The 16033-nt window shown below is 45.3% G+C and overlaps 1 protein-coding gene across 1 annotated transcript; it reads left to right on the top strand.

The window, feature by feature from the left end:
• Window positions 1-5483: 5483 nt before the first annotated feature.
• Window positions 5484-15825, top strand: PHF11 (PHD finger protein 11). The gene is given in 9 exon segments (XM_052638064.1): window positions 5484-5582; window positions 5764-5832; window positions 6591-6671; window positions 14857-14960; window positions 14962-15176; window positions 15179-15236; window positions 15238-15299; window positions 15345-15416; window positions 15419-15825. Coding segments are annotated over 9 exon segments (1167 nt in total).
• Window positions 15826-16033: the final 208 nt, after the last annotated feature.

The raw sequence follows: 16033 nt of genomic DNA on the forward strand, positions 1-16033 counted from the left end.
GGGGAGGGGTGTGGGAAGAGGTCAGAATGGCCTTCCTGCTTCTGGCATTTTCTCAGACTCCTTCAGCTTAAGATATTCAGTGTGCCAAGGTGCCACTGTCACCAAGCTGCTGGACAAACATGATGTTCTGTAAGATAATGAAGCCATCAAGATCCAGCAGAATAAATTGTAGAATGGATTGGGAGAATTTACACATTCCTGAATTAGGATAGTAAACATATGAGTGCTCTCCCTTACAGCTAAGTCGCTTCAGTCGTGTGCAACTCTGTGCAACCCCAGAGACAGCAGCCCACCAGGCTCCCCAGTCCCTGGGATTCTCCAGGCAAGAACACTGGAGTGGGTTGCCATTTCCTTCTCCAGTGCATGAAAGTGAAAAGTGAAAGTGAAGTTGCTCAGTCGTGTCCAACTCTTAGCAACCCCGTGGACCGCAGGCTACCAGGCTCCTCCGCCCATGGGATTTTCCAGGCAAGAGTACTGGAGTGGGGTGCCATTGCATTCTCCGTACTAGACGCAAGCAAATTGCCTCTAATGTTCACTGTGACTCAGAATGGGGGAAAATGTATCTGCCTGTTCACGGCTGCTCATCCAATGTCAGGGATTGTATTCCTTAGTTCCAGGAGGAGACCACATCTGAAACAGCAGTTCAATTGGGTTCTCCACTTAATCACATGTATGATAAACCATTATCAAGTCAAGGATCCTTTAACCCTGGCAAATGGAAAAATTAAGTGGGGATGAGCTAGGAGGCAACTTGTTTGTATCTTTCAAGCCTCTGATAGTTCTGATAGTGTCTTCAGCTCTGCTCAAAAATGCAGTGTGACTGAATTTGATATCTCTCTTTTTTGTGTAACTGGTGAATATTAATGTCTTCTTTGTGATCCTTGCTCCATAGTAGCCCTTCCCATGGTCCAGGAAGCAGTGTGCAATTGCTGTCAGTTGCTGAAGATAGCCATTCCAGCTATGTATCCAGATGTGGGTAATCATAACAAGGAGAATTAGTGCTCAGCTTTCCTCTGATGAAGAGAACTCAAGTGAGATCTCGATTTATCTCTTGGCCTGCAAAAGTCCTCCTCCACCCTCCAGTTTAAATGATAAACCACAGTACAGTTCTGAATTCCTAGGTTTAGCTTGGAGTCAGAATCAAGTAAAATTCCAGAAGGTTGGCTGTATCTTTTTCCTTGGGATACAGTTACTGGGCTTAAATGGCAGCAGCTTCCTTTGGGAAAGACTGAGATGTTCACAGGGGTATTAGGTGTCTATGGAGCAACGGTCCATTGTCAACAGTTCAAGTGCCCCAGGCCTCCTGTTCAGCCCTGGAACTCAGGGACCGTCTACTGGGTCAGGTGCAGGGTTGAAGAGAAGTGTGGGCTGCATTGGGAAGTGTTCACCTGCCTAAGTCATAGTCCAGCAGGAGAGCCAAAAATTATGCTTGGAAATGTTTAACGTCTCATTGCATTGTGGTACAGCATTATATGAGCACGGGGTACTGTCAGAGCATGCACCCTGCTCCAGTCAAGAAAGCTGCCAAGGTAATAGCATGTACGCCAAAATCTGAAGGATAAATAGCTAAAGAATCAGAGCACAAAAAAGCATGACATTATACTCCCAATTTTTGTCCCAATTATTATTTTAAAAGTTAGATGTTTAAATGTGTGATTAGAGTATCCCACTACTCAGTTTGGGGAACATCATTTCTATTCTGAGAACTGACCAGGTACAATGTGAATCTTTGTATGCAACATATACAAACATGGGCTTCCATGGGGCTCAGATGAAAAAGAATCTGCCTGCAATGCAAGAGACCCCGTTTAGATCCCTGGGTTGGGAAGATACCCTGGAGAAGGGAATGGCCACCCACTCCAGTATTCTTGGGGCTTCCCTGGTGGCTCAGATGGTAAAGAATCTACCTGCAATGCAGGAGTCTGAGTTTAGATCCCTGGGTCAGGAAGACCCCTGGGAGAAGGGAATGACTACCCACTCCAGTATTCTTATATGGAGAATTTCATGGACAGAGGAGCCTGGCAGGCTACAGTCCATGGGGTTGCAAAGTCAGACACAATTGAGCAACTAACACTTTGACTTACCTTCACCAGAGATCATATTGCCAACACCTGCTGGATTTTTGAAAAAGCAAGAGAGTTCCAGAAAAACATCTATTTCTGCTCTATGCCAAAGCCTTTGACTCTGTGGATCACAATAAACTGTGGAAAATTCTGAAAGAGATGGGAATACCAGACCACCTGACCTGCCTCCTGAGAAATCTGTATAGGTCAGGAAGCAACAGTTAGAACTGGACATGGAACAACAGACTGGTTCCAAATAGGAAAAGGAGTACATCAAGGCTGTATATTGTCACCCTGCTTATTTAACTTCTATGCAGAGTACATCATGAGAAAGGCTGGGCTGGATGAAGCACAGGCTGGAATCAAGATTGCCAGAAGAAATCTCAATAACCTCAAATATGCAGATGACACCACCCTTATAACAGAAAGCGAAGAAGAACTAAAGAGCCTCTTGATGAAAGTGAAAGAGGAGAGTGAAAAAGTTGGCTTAAAGCTCAACATTCAGAAAACGAAGATCATGGCATCCAATCCCATCACTTCATGGCAAATAGATGGGGAAATAGTGGAAACAGTGGCTGACATTATTCTGGGCTCCAAAGTCACTGCAGATGGTGATTGCAGCCATGAAATTAAAAGACCCTTACTCCTTGGAAGAAAAGTTATGACCAACCTAGATAGCATATTCAAAAGCAGAGACATTACTTTACCAACAAGGTCCATCTAGTCAAGGTTATGGTTTTTCCAGTAGTCATGTATGGATGTGAGAGTTGGACTGTGAAGAAAGCTGAGCGCCGAAGAATTGATACTTTTGAACTGTGGTGTTGGAGAAGACTCTTGAGAGTCCCTTGGACTGCAAGGAGATCCAACCAGTCCATCCGAAAGGAGATCAATCCTGGGTGTTCATTGGAAGGACTGATGTTGAAGCTGAAACTCAATACTTTGGCCACCTGATGTGAAGAGCTGACTCACTGGAAAAGACCCTGATGCTGGGAAAGATTGAGGGCAGGAGAAGGGGATGACAGAGGATGAGATGGTTGGATGGCATCACTGACTCAATGGACATGGGTTTGGGTGGGCTCTGGGAGTTGGTGATGGACAGGGAGGCCTGGCATGCTGCGGTTCATGGAATCGCAGAGAGTCAGACATGACTGAGTGACTGAACTGAACTGAACATATATACACATGCATAGAAAATATCTAGAAAGCTATGTAATAAAGTATTAATGGTGGGTATCTCTGCAAGGTGGAATTATAAGCGGGTTTCTTTCCCAAAGAAATTGTTCTACAATTATGTTTTCACATGACAAAAAAGCAGTTACTGTTTTTGTTATAAGAAAAAAAGAAATTCATTTGTTTTCTTAGAGAGAAGGCTGTGCATCAATTTTTAAGTCATTTAACCTCTTGACTCTCTCCTCCAGCTGGGCCTGGCTGTACACCTGTCATTGTGAACTTCCAGAACTGAAATCTAAACCCTGGGAGTAGTGAGTGGTGTCAGATTTGTCCCAAACTGCGGCATTTGGGATTCCAGTCCTGAGCCAAGGGCAGAAGCTCTGACGCTGGGAAGATGCTCAACATTCTGACTTTCTGGTCCATCTGGTACTGACTACTGCCCAGGCAGTGTGAATCCTGGGGTCAAGGAAGAGACAAACCATCACTGTCCCTCTGTGCATCTCCCACTTCACCTAGGAGACTGGGCAGGCTGCTGTGGTCCAAAACTTCACTGACTTCAGATACAACAAATGCCTGGGCCAGCAGCTTAACCATTTTTGCATTGAGGATCATCAAAACATCTTGAACTCTTTCTCTAGTATTTTGAGTTTGTCAAAACTCTCAGTCATGCTTGGCTGATTAATTCTAAATCCATGCAGCTTAAAAAGAAGCAGGGAAAGAGCAAATGGGATCCTTATGGTTTTCATTCATTCACACCTAATTCAGCCAGATGTGGGAGAATGGGGGGGGAGGGGCGCCAGATGCCCGGGGTTCAGTCATGGAGTATTCTATCAAGGCAGGAGGCTGACAGGGACCCCAGGGGCCAACAGGGAGCCAGAAAGCCTGGTTTCTTGTCCAGTCTTTTCTAAGTGCCTCCTCTCGTGCCAGGCCTTGTGCTGGATGCTGCAGACACAAGGTGCATCAGGCACACTTCCTACTCTCCAAGGATTCAAAGTTCAATGTCAGGGATGAATATATAAGGAGCTAATTACCTTAAACAGTGTCAGAGATACACAGGGTATAGTGGGACTTCAAGAGGCAGTCTATTCTTCCCAGAGTTTAAAGAAAGGCTTCAGAGAGTATAATAAGGCTAAACTGTTGTTTAGTCACTAAGTCATGTCATATCAAACTCTTTGCAACCCCACCAGGCTCCTCTGTAGCCCACCAGGCTTCTCTGTCCATGGGATTGCCCAGGCAAGACTACTGGAGTGGCTAACCATTTCTTTCTCCAGGGGATCTTCCCGACCCAGGGATCGAACCCACATCTCTTGCATTGGCAGGCAGTTCTTTACCACTGAGCCATCAGGGAAGCCCCAGTAATGCTAATACTCACCCTGTATTGAGTACTTGTCGTGTGTATTAGTTTCCCAGGGTTGCCTTCACAGACTGCCACCAACTGGGTAGCTTAAAACAACAGAAAAGTATTCTTGCAAGTTCAAGATTCTGGATATCAAGGTGTCAGCTGAGCTGCCTCCTCCTGAAGGGTCTAAGGAGAATCTGTTCCACACCTCTCTTCTAGCTTCAGGTGGCTCCAAGCAACCTGGGTGTTCCTTAGCTTCTAACTGCTTCACTCCCAACTATTGGCTCCTTCATCACACAGCAATCTGCTCTGTTCTGTGTGTCTTTTGTTTCTATAAGATGCCAGTCTTCAGATCTAGAACATACCTTCAATCTGATATGATTTCATCTCAAAAGTCTTATTTCCAAATACATTGAAATTCACAGTGCAGGGAAGTTAGGGCTTGAACAGCTTTTGGAGAACACAGTTATACTACACCACATTGCAGCCCCTTACGTACATTATATTATTTAATTCTCACAACAGCCCTGTGAGACAGGTACTGTCATTAGTTCTGTTTTATAGATGAGGAAACAAACATTCAAAGGTAAAGAACTGGGCATTCAGTAAACATGCTAAGTGAAACAAAAATTTGTTCAATCGGCCAACCATATGACATGCCCCCGCATACACAGCTGACCTGCTGCAGGGAGGGAGTATGACACACACTGACCTCCCTGTGTATGAAGATCAGAGGTTTAATCTGTATTTTGGGGGTGACAGCATACTAATAAAACAATAATGCATTCCTGTAAAAAAGACAAAAAGCATGGTTTGAACACAAGTCCAACAGATCCCAAAGCCCTATCCTTAGTCAATGTGTTACTCTCTTAAGTTGAATCTTGAATGGTGGCTAGTTGTTTATCAGGGAGATGACAAAGTACCTGGGAGTTACTCTTTTCAAGGAGACAGAGCAGCTAGGGGGAACCAACAACCTCAGGCTTCCAAAAGCAGGGCCAGAAACATGTGAGGTAATGAAGAAACATACAGCCTGAGCTCAGAGTCCAATGTGAGCCCCTCTGGTCCAGTACACAGCTAAGTGGAGAGGCTTGCCAGGTCAGTGTGGCGCTCTGGGCTGGGCCAGGTGCCTGGATGCAAGTGATAATGAAGTTCCTTCAGCCTGGGTGTTTCTGACAGTGTTTTCTCCCAAAGCCACGGCTGCTGTGGACTCTGCGCATGGTGACCTCCATCTTTACTCAGAGCCAGGACAATGGACCTCAGGTGTACAGAGCCTAACATCCTCGTGGGTTCCCTTCTCCCTGCCCTCACTGCCCTCCTCCTTCCTTTATCTAGGCTTCTTGGAGAGCTTTTTATCAGCTCTCACTTATAGGAAGCAGGGGCAGCACCAAGGAGAGGCACTGCTTCCGAAGCTCTTGGTTCTCATTCTAATTGAAGCCCATGCTTGAAGTCCTATAGCGGACTCTGTTATCCACAGTATGGCAGCCCAGTGGGCTCCTGCTCTGCACTGGCCACATCTTCTGTATCTAAACAATCCAGCTTCTTCCACTGACTACTGGGCTCCTCTTGTGCTTGGCTGACAGAACCAATCATGCGAAGAAGCATAAATCGCCTACTCCCATCAGGGGTTAGTATCTCCCATTTCATTGCAGACAATGTGCTTGTGACTCTGCATAAGGTAAATTCAGGTGCTGAATCACCTGTCCCTGTGTCTTCCTTTCCTTCTACCCCACACCCCAGAGTGCCCTACGTTCTTGATGCAATGAACCAACTTTGCTTTGTTTTCTAGACAGGACACACCCAGGCATTCCTCTGGGCCTTTGCTTTTGTGATTTCTTCTGCCAGGAACACCTTGCTTCACCTTCAAGCTCCTCTGGTCCTTTAAGACTGAGCTGAAATGTCCTCTCTCTGCAAATCTCTCCTAGTTTTCCCAAAGTGACTCACCCAGCTTCTGGGTTTTACGTCTTCCTTCTTATGTAAAGCACTTGCGTCACATCTGTTTCCATTCTCTTCTCCCGCAGATAGACTCGGTCCTCCATTTCTATTTTCCCAGAAGAGAGCAGAGTGACTGGCACATGGTTGATGCTCAGTACGAGTTTATGGTATGGGTGAACAGGCAGGAGGGAGTTAAATGTCATTTCACTCCAAGAGTTTGGACACCAGCAGAGCAGATGGAAACCATTTAGGAAATGCAGCTCTTCCTCTCCAGCCGCACCCTCTCCAGCCTGGGCTCCACCTCCCCAGGGTCTCACCTGAGCTTGAAACACCGACAAGGGCAGTGCCCACTTTAAAGCAGGTGCTGCGGCCTCTCTCCTAGAAGCATGTTCTGTGAGCTCTTCTGCATGCTTCCCACTGTTGATCTCATTTCCAGCGTGGCCTGCCTCTAGGCTCATGACAGCCATTTAACTCCTGAATATCCGAGGCTGCTATCCCTCCAATAGAGATGGAAAATGGGGTGTTCACTTATCACCAGCCAACATCAGGGGGCGCTGGGCTGGACTGGACACAGAGATGAATGAGACTCGAGCTCTAGCTTTGCAGAGCCCTCCTTCAGGAGGGGTTGACAGCCTAGTGAACAAATATACATAACACAGTGTGGTTCACAGTGAAAAAGAAGAACCAGCAGGTCATGGAGCAGGGATAGGAAGGTGTATGTGGGAGAAACAAAGGAGAGAATGGGCATCAGGCTTGAAGAGTTCAAGGAAGGCTTCTTGCCAGAGGCAATACTTAAGCTACAATTTTAACCACGTGCAAACACAGGACCTTAAATAATTTTAGATCCAGACCCTTGGGGTGTCTAGAGAGTCCCCAAGGCAGTGTTAGGAATGGAAATATGATGCTGTCATCTACAGACCCTGGAGCCTGCCATCTCTACAGGTAGGGGAGACCCATGGCATGAAACTCTTCAACAGTTGCATGGGCTCATCTGTCCCTGCCAGTGGAGTCCCTCAGGCCCCACAGCACAGAGCCTCAGGATTCAGAGCTCGCTAGTTCTTGGTCACAGTTCTCACTTTTAGTCTCTAAAAGGTCTTACCTTTCATCTGACCGAGGCCTTGTAAAATACGCTATGTGTTTTAGACTCAACATAGGCAGGGGAGTCAACTCACTGGGTCTAATTCATTGCTGGGTGTGTGACCTTGGGCAAACCACTGAACCTCGCTCAGTTTCATGCTCTGTTAAAGAAAGGTAATAATTAAAATATCTCCCTTATGGTTGTTGAGGGGACGAAATGGAATATAGGATGGAAACCTGGTCTTCCATGCCTCTTTGCTCCCTTGATCACATCATGCTCTTTTCTGCCCTTTTACCTGTTTCCCTCGGCAGGAAGGTTCTACCTCAGTTTAGTTGTTTAGCCCCTCCTGTCTTCTAGGACCGTCTTGAGGTCACTCCTCAGGACAGCTTTCCTTGACACCTCAGACCCAAGTACCTCGTATCACAAAGGCTCATAGTCACTGGAATTTCTTTTACACCAGAATCAATGACCTTGAACATCAAGCAGGTCACGACATCTTTGCCAGCCAACTGTAAGATCAAGGACATTGATCTCTCTTGTTCAATGCTGTATCTCCAACTAACTCACAGGTTCTGGCACACAGCAGGTACTCAGTAAACATCTACTGAATGAATGCATAGGTAAGTAAAAGAGAACTCAGCGATGATGGATATTACTAATGATACTATAACCTCAGCCCACCACTTACTACCTATATGACTTAGTTGCATCACCTATAAAATAAGAGTGAATATCCAGAATGACCCTGTAAAATAGCTATTGACTTAACGCAGATTAAATCCTTATCTCATAGTGTTAAAAATGGAGTTAAACATGTCCAAAATGGAGTCACTTGTGCTAAGCCCTACGTCTTGATTTGGTGCACCAAACCGAGACGTAACTTACGGTTTTGCTTGTCCCAGAAATAGAACCTCAGTCAATCAGAAATTACCTGACCAGCCCTAAGTAGGTAATCTGCCTGATATACCCCTGGCAGGCATAACTTCCTTTTTCCTTCTCCCTTCTGCCTGTAAGTCTTTCATTTCATACAACTCTTGGAGCTCATTTCCATCTGCCAGATTGGATGCTGTCTGGTTCAAAATGATTTTTGCTTAAATAAACTCAAAAGTTTTAACATGCCTCAGTTTATATTTAAACAGGAGGGAATCACCACCTGACAGTGACTCTTCTCATCATAAGGGCAAAGGGGAACTAGGGCCTCTTTTTCAGAACCCAAAAGGATCCTTTCCCCCTGTTTCCAAAGGTCAGAAGAATGCCGTGATCCTCACCCCCGTATAACCTAGCACTCTCCAGGAGAGCTTGAAAGGAAAAAGATGCCCGTGGCCATGCCCGGTCTGCTGCCTTGACAACCGAGGCTGCCTCAGTGTGGGGGCTACTGCAAATCTGCACACTTCTGCTCCCGACCAGAGCAGAGAGGCAGACAGGGGATCGTTGCCAATGGCTTCGTGCAGATTCATCATTTCAAATCCTCGTTCTTAACATGTGTTTTCGATCGCACGCAAAACATGGCTTTCTGGTTTCCATTACCTTTGTTTCATTTTAGAATATAATGTTTTTTATAGCCTTGGGAAGGGAGGGAGTTGTAAGCAAGCCAGTAAGAGTGTGAGTATATGCTTTTTATGTTTCCATCAGAAGAAAGAGGGATGAGAGAGCCAAGAAACCAGCGATGGCAGGCTTGCCTCTGACTCCTTCAAGTCAATCACTGATTCCCCAGACATTTATTGAGCACCTACTCTGTGCACACAGAGAGAGAGGATAAAATGATGACCCCCATGTGGTCCCTGCAGTCTAGTAATTTGCAACTGAATGAAGCAAACTGGCTCACAGCACCACAATAGGAGATAGATTTTTCTTCTGGAAGGGAAGGGGAGGAAGTGGAGAGGGAGGAGAGGAAGGGGAAAAAAGAAAAAAAGAATGAAGGAAGGGAGAGGTAGGAAGGGAAGGAGAGAAGAAAGGATGAAGGCAGAGTGCAGTCGGGGAAGGAAAGAAACTAACATGTATTCATGACTTCCTATGTTCTAGGCACTGAGCTAAGAACCTTACATCTTGTATTCTATTTACTCCTCATAACAGCCTTCTAAGGTAAGTTCACTTACCATTTTACAGACAAGAAAACAAGAGACTGAGGTGATGCCCAAGGTTTCATAGCTGGTAGAACAATCTGAAGGTGTTTCACAGGCTCTGGAGCTGGTGGTGCCAACCCAGCTCTGCTGTACAGACTGGAGCCTCCTTGAGTGCACGAGGCACCCACAGCCTGAGAACCTCTGGCTCCTTGAAGTTCTCCCAGAAATACAGAAGGTTAGAATCGATGGAACTTAGAAATCCCACTGGAGGAGAAGCCGAGATCCAGAAACAGGTGGTGGTCACTTGCCTGGGGTCCTGTGGAAGGTTCATAGAAGATCTGGGATCTGGTCCTTCCCACCAGAGCCCACGGGGAAGTCAGCAATGCCAACAGCCATGGCATTTAATTGTTTCCAGACCATGGAAGATTGCAGTCCACCCTCCTCGCTCTGTCCCATTCTGGCTCAATCATTCCCAGGTCTGCTGAGCAGAAAGGTTTGTTTTGGCAGAAAGCTGGGTGCTGTCCAGCTCGATAATCACCCGTGTTAACACACCATTATGTGTGTCGTTAACAGACTTGGCAACTGGGATTTCACTTTTTTTTCATTTTCTTTTTATTTTCAAAAAATTAAAAAAAAAAATGCAACCCCCATGTGTGAATCAGAAGGACCAGTCACACAGGTGCATGTTGACTCTGCCTGGAAAAGGAAGCTTTTCCAAAAGCAGGTCTTTCTGCCTAGGACAGAGATTACAGCTTTGCTTTTGAAGGAGGCACTGTCTATCATCAGGAGTGGGATTTGCCACTCAGAGCCAGGGCCCTCACGTCCAGTCTTTCCTCCCATGCCTTACCATCACCTCTACACCAGCCTAGCTGATAGAATGGAAAAGGTAAGGGCTATGAGCTCAGACAGACTTGAGATTGAAGACTGGCTTCATCACCCTGTGGCTTGTGAGGACTTAATGAAGATTTAACCTCTCTGAACTTCAGTTTCCCAATCTAGAAAATGGAGTAACAATAAGATATCATATATCGTCCTTCCCTCCATTTATGTCATGCTCAGAAACTTACCGATTTTTAAAAAGAATGAAAAACATTTAAAAATAATATTGTACTCCTATGATTTGGCAGGACTTGTTCTAAGTACTTCGAATAGAAAGATAAATCAGATACAGATCTTGCCTTCCAAAAGTTTACAAAAGGCTCACAGGGGAGCTAAAGAAATTTAATCATTATTCCACAAATACACACTAAGCCAATGTTAAGCCATTTCCAATGCTAACACCCTGGTCCAAATCACATGTTCACTCGCCTTGACCCCTGCAGTCACCCAACCAGCCTCAGGTTTCCTCCCTTGCTCCTTTACAGTCTGTTCTCAGCAGAGCCGCCAGCATGAGCCCTTAAAACAGCAGTAAGATCATGTCACTCTGCTGTTCACAACCTCTCAATGGCTTCCTTAAATTCAGGGGGAAAACAACTTAAGTACTTAGACTGACCTAGAATGTCCTACGGATCTAGGCCCCTCACGTCTCACTGCCCACCTCGTTCACTCTGCCTCTGCCCCACCGGTCTGTCTGCTTGCTATTCACTGAGCACTCCTAGAAGCTCCCACTTCCAGTTCTTCATTCTTCCCAGAGATTGGAGGTCCCCTAGGTATCTGCACCTTCCATCACTTCACTCAGGCTGCTGCTCAAATGTCACCTCATCAGAGAGACGCTTGATTCACACCAGCGTCCGGGTGCCTGCCTTGTCCTTACTCTGTTTTACTTTCCTCCATAGACTCATCGCTTCCTGAATGATAGTGTTTATCGATTTATTTGTTTTCTGCCCTTCTCATCAGAATATAAACTCGCAAAGGGCAGAGATTTTGGAGCAGGACCCTTCTCATACTATGACCTGGATAAACATCTATTGGGTAGACAAATGATACAAAGCAAAACATACTATCTGACAGACAACTGCACTAGGCAGTAGTGAGACCAAATGGACAGACAGAGGCCACCTCTCCTAGTCTGTGTGGGGAGGGTGACAGAGGGAGCTCCACGGGGCTTCCGAGGAGGTACTTGACCCAGCTGTGGAAGGTCGGAATCAGGGAATTCTTTCAGAAGGAAAATATTTCTAAACCCTGCCTTAAAGAATGAGTTAAAGTACAGAGAAAGACAGGAAAGTTGGGGTACAGAGAAAGACAGGAAAGTTGGGGATAGCGGAAGGGTATTTCAGATAGAGGAGACAAAATGAGAAAAGGAATATAGGAAAGAAACCGGTTGGCATGTTTTGAGACCCACAAAGATTTCAGTTTTGCAGAAGCTATACGTGTGTGTGTGTGTGTGTGTGTGTGTGTGTGTGTGTGTGTGTTGGAGGTGGTGTAGAATAAAAAGAGATGGAACTGGAGATATAGAAAGGAATGGTTCATGGAAGGATGTCTATGTCAGTTAAGGATATGTGATCTTATCTTATAAGCTAGGGAAAGCCATTGAAGAAGAGTGTCAGGGTCAGATTTGGGTTTTAGAAAGATCTTCTGACCAGAGGATGGAAGACAGAATCAGGGGATCTCAGGGTGAGAATCACGGAGGTGAGTCAGCTAGAATTAAAAAATTGTTTTGCTTTCTGTAACTCCAGCTATCATCTAAAGAGGACAGATCCCACTAAATGGGAACAAGATCTTATTTCAGCTAAGACTTTCTATGATTTTGGCTATATAGTTTTGCAGACAAGATCTGGGGAGAGCTAAATTCTCCGTATCATATGAGGAAAGAATTTGGAATTTCCCCAGAAGATCTCAATGGGAAAAAATAGGAGCAAAGGAAAGAGGAACCAGTAAGACAATGTGATGCTCACTACCGAGCAGAGTAAATTTGCAATAGAAAAACCCAGTAGCAATGGAGTGTTTTAAAAACAGGAGCATGTAATTTGTGGTTTTAAGTTGCTTGCTAATTAATGAGGGTACTAGTATAAGTATGCCTGCCATCAATGAAATAAAACAAACAAAATGGACAAAGCATAGAAGGCAACAGCTTTCTGGCACTGGACAAAAGGCAGCACAACGCCAGGATGCCAGCAAGGAGGGGAGTTCACAGGGTTAGCCCTAAAACTGCCCCAGCTCTCTGTCTGAGGAGGATTCCCCCACTGCAGAGCAGAGAGCCAGCGTGTGCACACAACATGATAGTTCTAATGAGCTGAGGAGGTCTAAATCAGAGCTCAGAATAGCTGCAACAGCTGGAACTGTGAGGGAAAGCTCAGAGAGGGGTGAACTGCACAGACAGGGGTCTCCAGGACTAGGCTATACTCAGAGACAGAGTAGCTACAACAGAGCGGAGAACAAAACAGATACTGAAAGTTAAGCATGGCCCCCACTCCAGTGCTCTTGCCTGGAAAAGCCCATGGACGGAGGGGCCTGGTGGGCTGCAGTCCATGGGGTCGCGAAGGGTCGGACACGACTGAGCGACTTCACTTTCACTTTTCACTTTCATGCATTGGAGAAGGAAATGGCAACCCACTCCAGTGTTCTTGCCTGGAGAATCCCAGGGATGGGGGAGCCTGGTGGGCTGCCGTCTATGGGGTCGCACAGAGTCGGACATGACTGAAGCGACTTAGCAACAGCAGCAGCAGAGAACAGTTAAGCCATAGGAGAGAAATCTTGTTCACACCCAGGTCTCCAGCTGAGACATGAAGATGATGACAACATAAGAGTTGTCACACCCTAGAGTCAGGCATACTCTTGATAAACACTGGCCGTTAGAACTTCTGCAATGATGTTAATGTTACTTGACTGGTCCAAAATGATAACCATGAGCTGCAGGCAGTTATCAAGCTCTCAAAATATGACTAGTACAACTAAGGAAATGAGTTTGTAATTTATTTCATTTCACTTAATATAAATTTAAACAGCTACATGTGGCTGTCATATTTTACAGAACAGCTTTGGTCCCACCAAAATAAAAAGCCCTAAATCCAAGCCCTCACAATATCCACAATAGACAAAGATTTGGAGGTTGGCCCCATCAAGTTAGAGTTGCTTGAGAAAGATGGGCTTTCCACAGATTCTCCATATCAAAACCTACAGTCAAGGTGATACCTCTGCTGCTAAGTCGCTTCAGTCGTATCCGACTCTGTACAACCCCATAGACGGCAGCCCACCAGGCTCCCCCGTCCCTAGGATTCTTTAGGCAAGAACACTGGAGTGGGTTGCCATCGCCTTCTCCAATGTATGAAAGCGAAAAGTGAAAGTGAAGTCGCTCAGTCGTGTCCGACTCTTCCTGACTCCATGGACTGCATCCCACCAGGCTCATCTGTCCATGGGATTTTCCAGGCAACAGGACTGGAGTGGGGTGCCATTGACAGTCAAGGTGACGAGCCAGTCTAAATAGATTTATTTTGACAAGCCAAAGAGGCATATTGTTAGCTTTAGAGCAACCACTAAGAAGCAATAAGAAGTACTGATGAGAAGCCAAATAGAGGAAATAAAATGGAATTCCAAAAATATGTATAATTAGGAAAGGAAAGGATCATTAGAGAAACAATCCCCAAAAATCAAACAAATGAAAACAAATAGCAAAATGATAATCTTAAACCTAAACCTATTTATAATCTTACTAAATGTAAAACTTCCCAATTAAAAAAAAAAAAAAACAGAATGACAGACTAGATTAAAAAGCAAGATTCAAGAATATTCTCTCTATAAGTGATGCACTTTAAATTTCAAAGCACAAATATGTTGAAAGTATATAGATGAAAAACACATATTATGAGTTATGGGCTGAATTGTATCCTCCCCCACAAATATATGTTTCCCTGGTAGCGCAGATGGTAAAGAATCTGCCTGCAGTGAAGGAGACCTAAGTTCTATCCCTGGGTCGGGAAGGTCCCTTGGAGAAGGAAATGGCTACCCACTCCAATATTCTTGCCTGGAGAATTCCATGAACAGAGGAGCCTGGAGAGCTACAGTCCACGGGGTCACAAAGAGTCGGACACGACTGAGTGACTAACACACGTACACACACACCACAAATAAACATGTTTAAGCCCTAATGCCCAATGTGACTGTCTTTGGAGATAGCAATTTTAGGGGCACGGAGGTGGCTATTAAGTCTAAATAAGGTCCTAATCCAATAGGACTGGTATCTCTGTTTTCACCTTTTTTATCCTTTTCTTTATGCGGAAAGGAACTATTGATACTTAATCAAGGGGCAGCACGGACACAGCGCGGGCCATGTAGGACACGGTCCCGCTCCCAACCAGTGTCTTCCAGGTTGCAGAAAGATTGCAGAAAAGAATATGTGCACTGTGCCCCACAGACCTCAAGTGTAGTGTCCTGTACTTAGCAGTCAGAGAATATAGCTGCTCATGAAAACTGTTTGCTGTATTCCTTGGCAGTTGTGGAAAGTGAGGACCATGACCCGTATAATAATGATAGAAATTTTGATGTGGAATCAGTAAAGAAAGAAATCAAGAGAGGAAGGAAGTTGAAATGCATGCTTTGTAAGAAAGCAGGAGCCACGGTGGGATGTGACTTAAAATCCTGTTTCAAGAATTACCATTTTTCTGTGCCAAGAATGACCACACAGTTCTACAAGCTGATGGACTTAAAGGAATTTATAGTGTTTTGCCAACAACATGCTGACCCTCAAAATGATCTACCATCAGTAAAGCCTTTGTCTGGTGTCTTCCATTCTCACTATAGTGAGCGGACCAAACCAAGACAAGCCTACTTTTCAGGAGTGAAAACAAAAAGAGGAAGGAGAAAACCTCTCTCAACAGGCAATCCTGGCAACAGGCAATCCCACCTCAAAGAATGGCCCTGAAGAAGGAAGTGGACGGCAGACACACAGGCGCAACTGTGAATGCTGCTTTTCTTAAGAAATGTAAAGAAGCAGGGCTTCTTGACGCTTTACTTGAAGAAATATTAGACAAACTTCATTTGATTCAGGAAAGACTCATGGATGAGACTACTTCAGAATCAGACTGTGAAGAAATCAGGACTTCACTTTTTGACTGGAGATTGTTTGAAGACACACTTGCAAATTTTCAAGCAGCAACTGAGAATCAAATTCGTCAATCTGAAGAGAGGTGGTGGCAGCTGATGGAAGAGATTGAGCTACTCCAGGACTTAAGCCTTGTACTCCCAGCATCCGTCAAGTTCCACTTCAGATTCTTCTCTGTCTTCTTAAGAAGGACCATTTCCTAAGCTAGGAATCGAGCATAGCTGCAAACAGGGTGACATCTGGAGAGTGGTCTGTGAGAGCCACACACCTTCAGCACCAGGGCCCTGGGTCTCTCTGCTCCTTGCCTGCTCTCCCCTGCTCTTGCTGAGGGGCATCTGGTGCCTGCTTACTGCCCTCCCCTCCTTACTGTCATCTCACTTCTGCCCCTTCCCTGCTAGTGAAATGTTTCTC

Source organism: Budorcas taxicolor, chromosome 3, assembly GCF_023091745.1.
Source record: "Budorcas taxicolor isolate Tak-1 chromosome 3, Takin1.1, whole genome shotgun sequence".
In the NCBI taxonomy this organism is placed as follows: Eukaryota; Metazoa; Chordata; class Mammalia; order Artiodactyla; family Bovidae; genus Budorcas; species Budorcas taxicolor.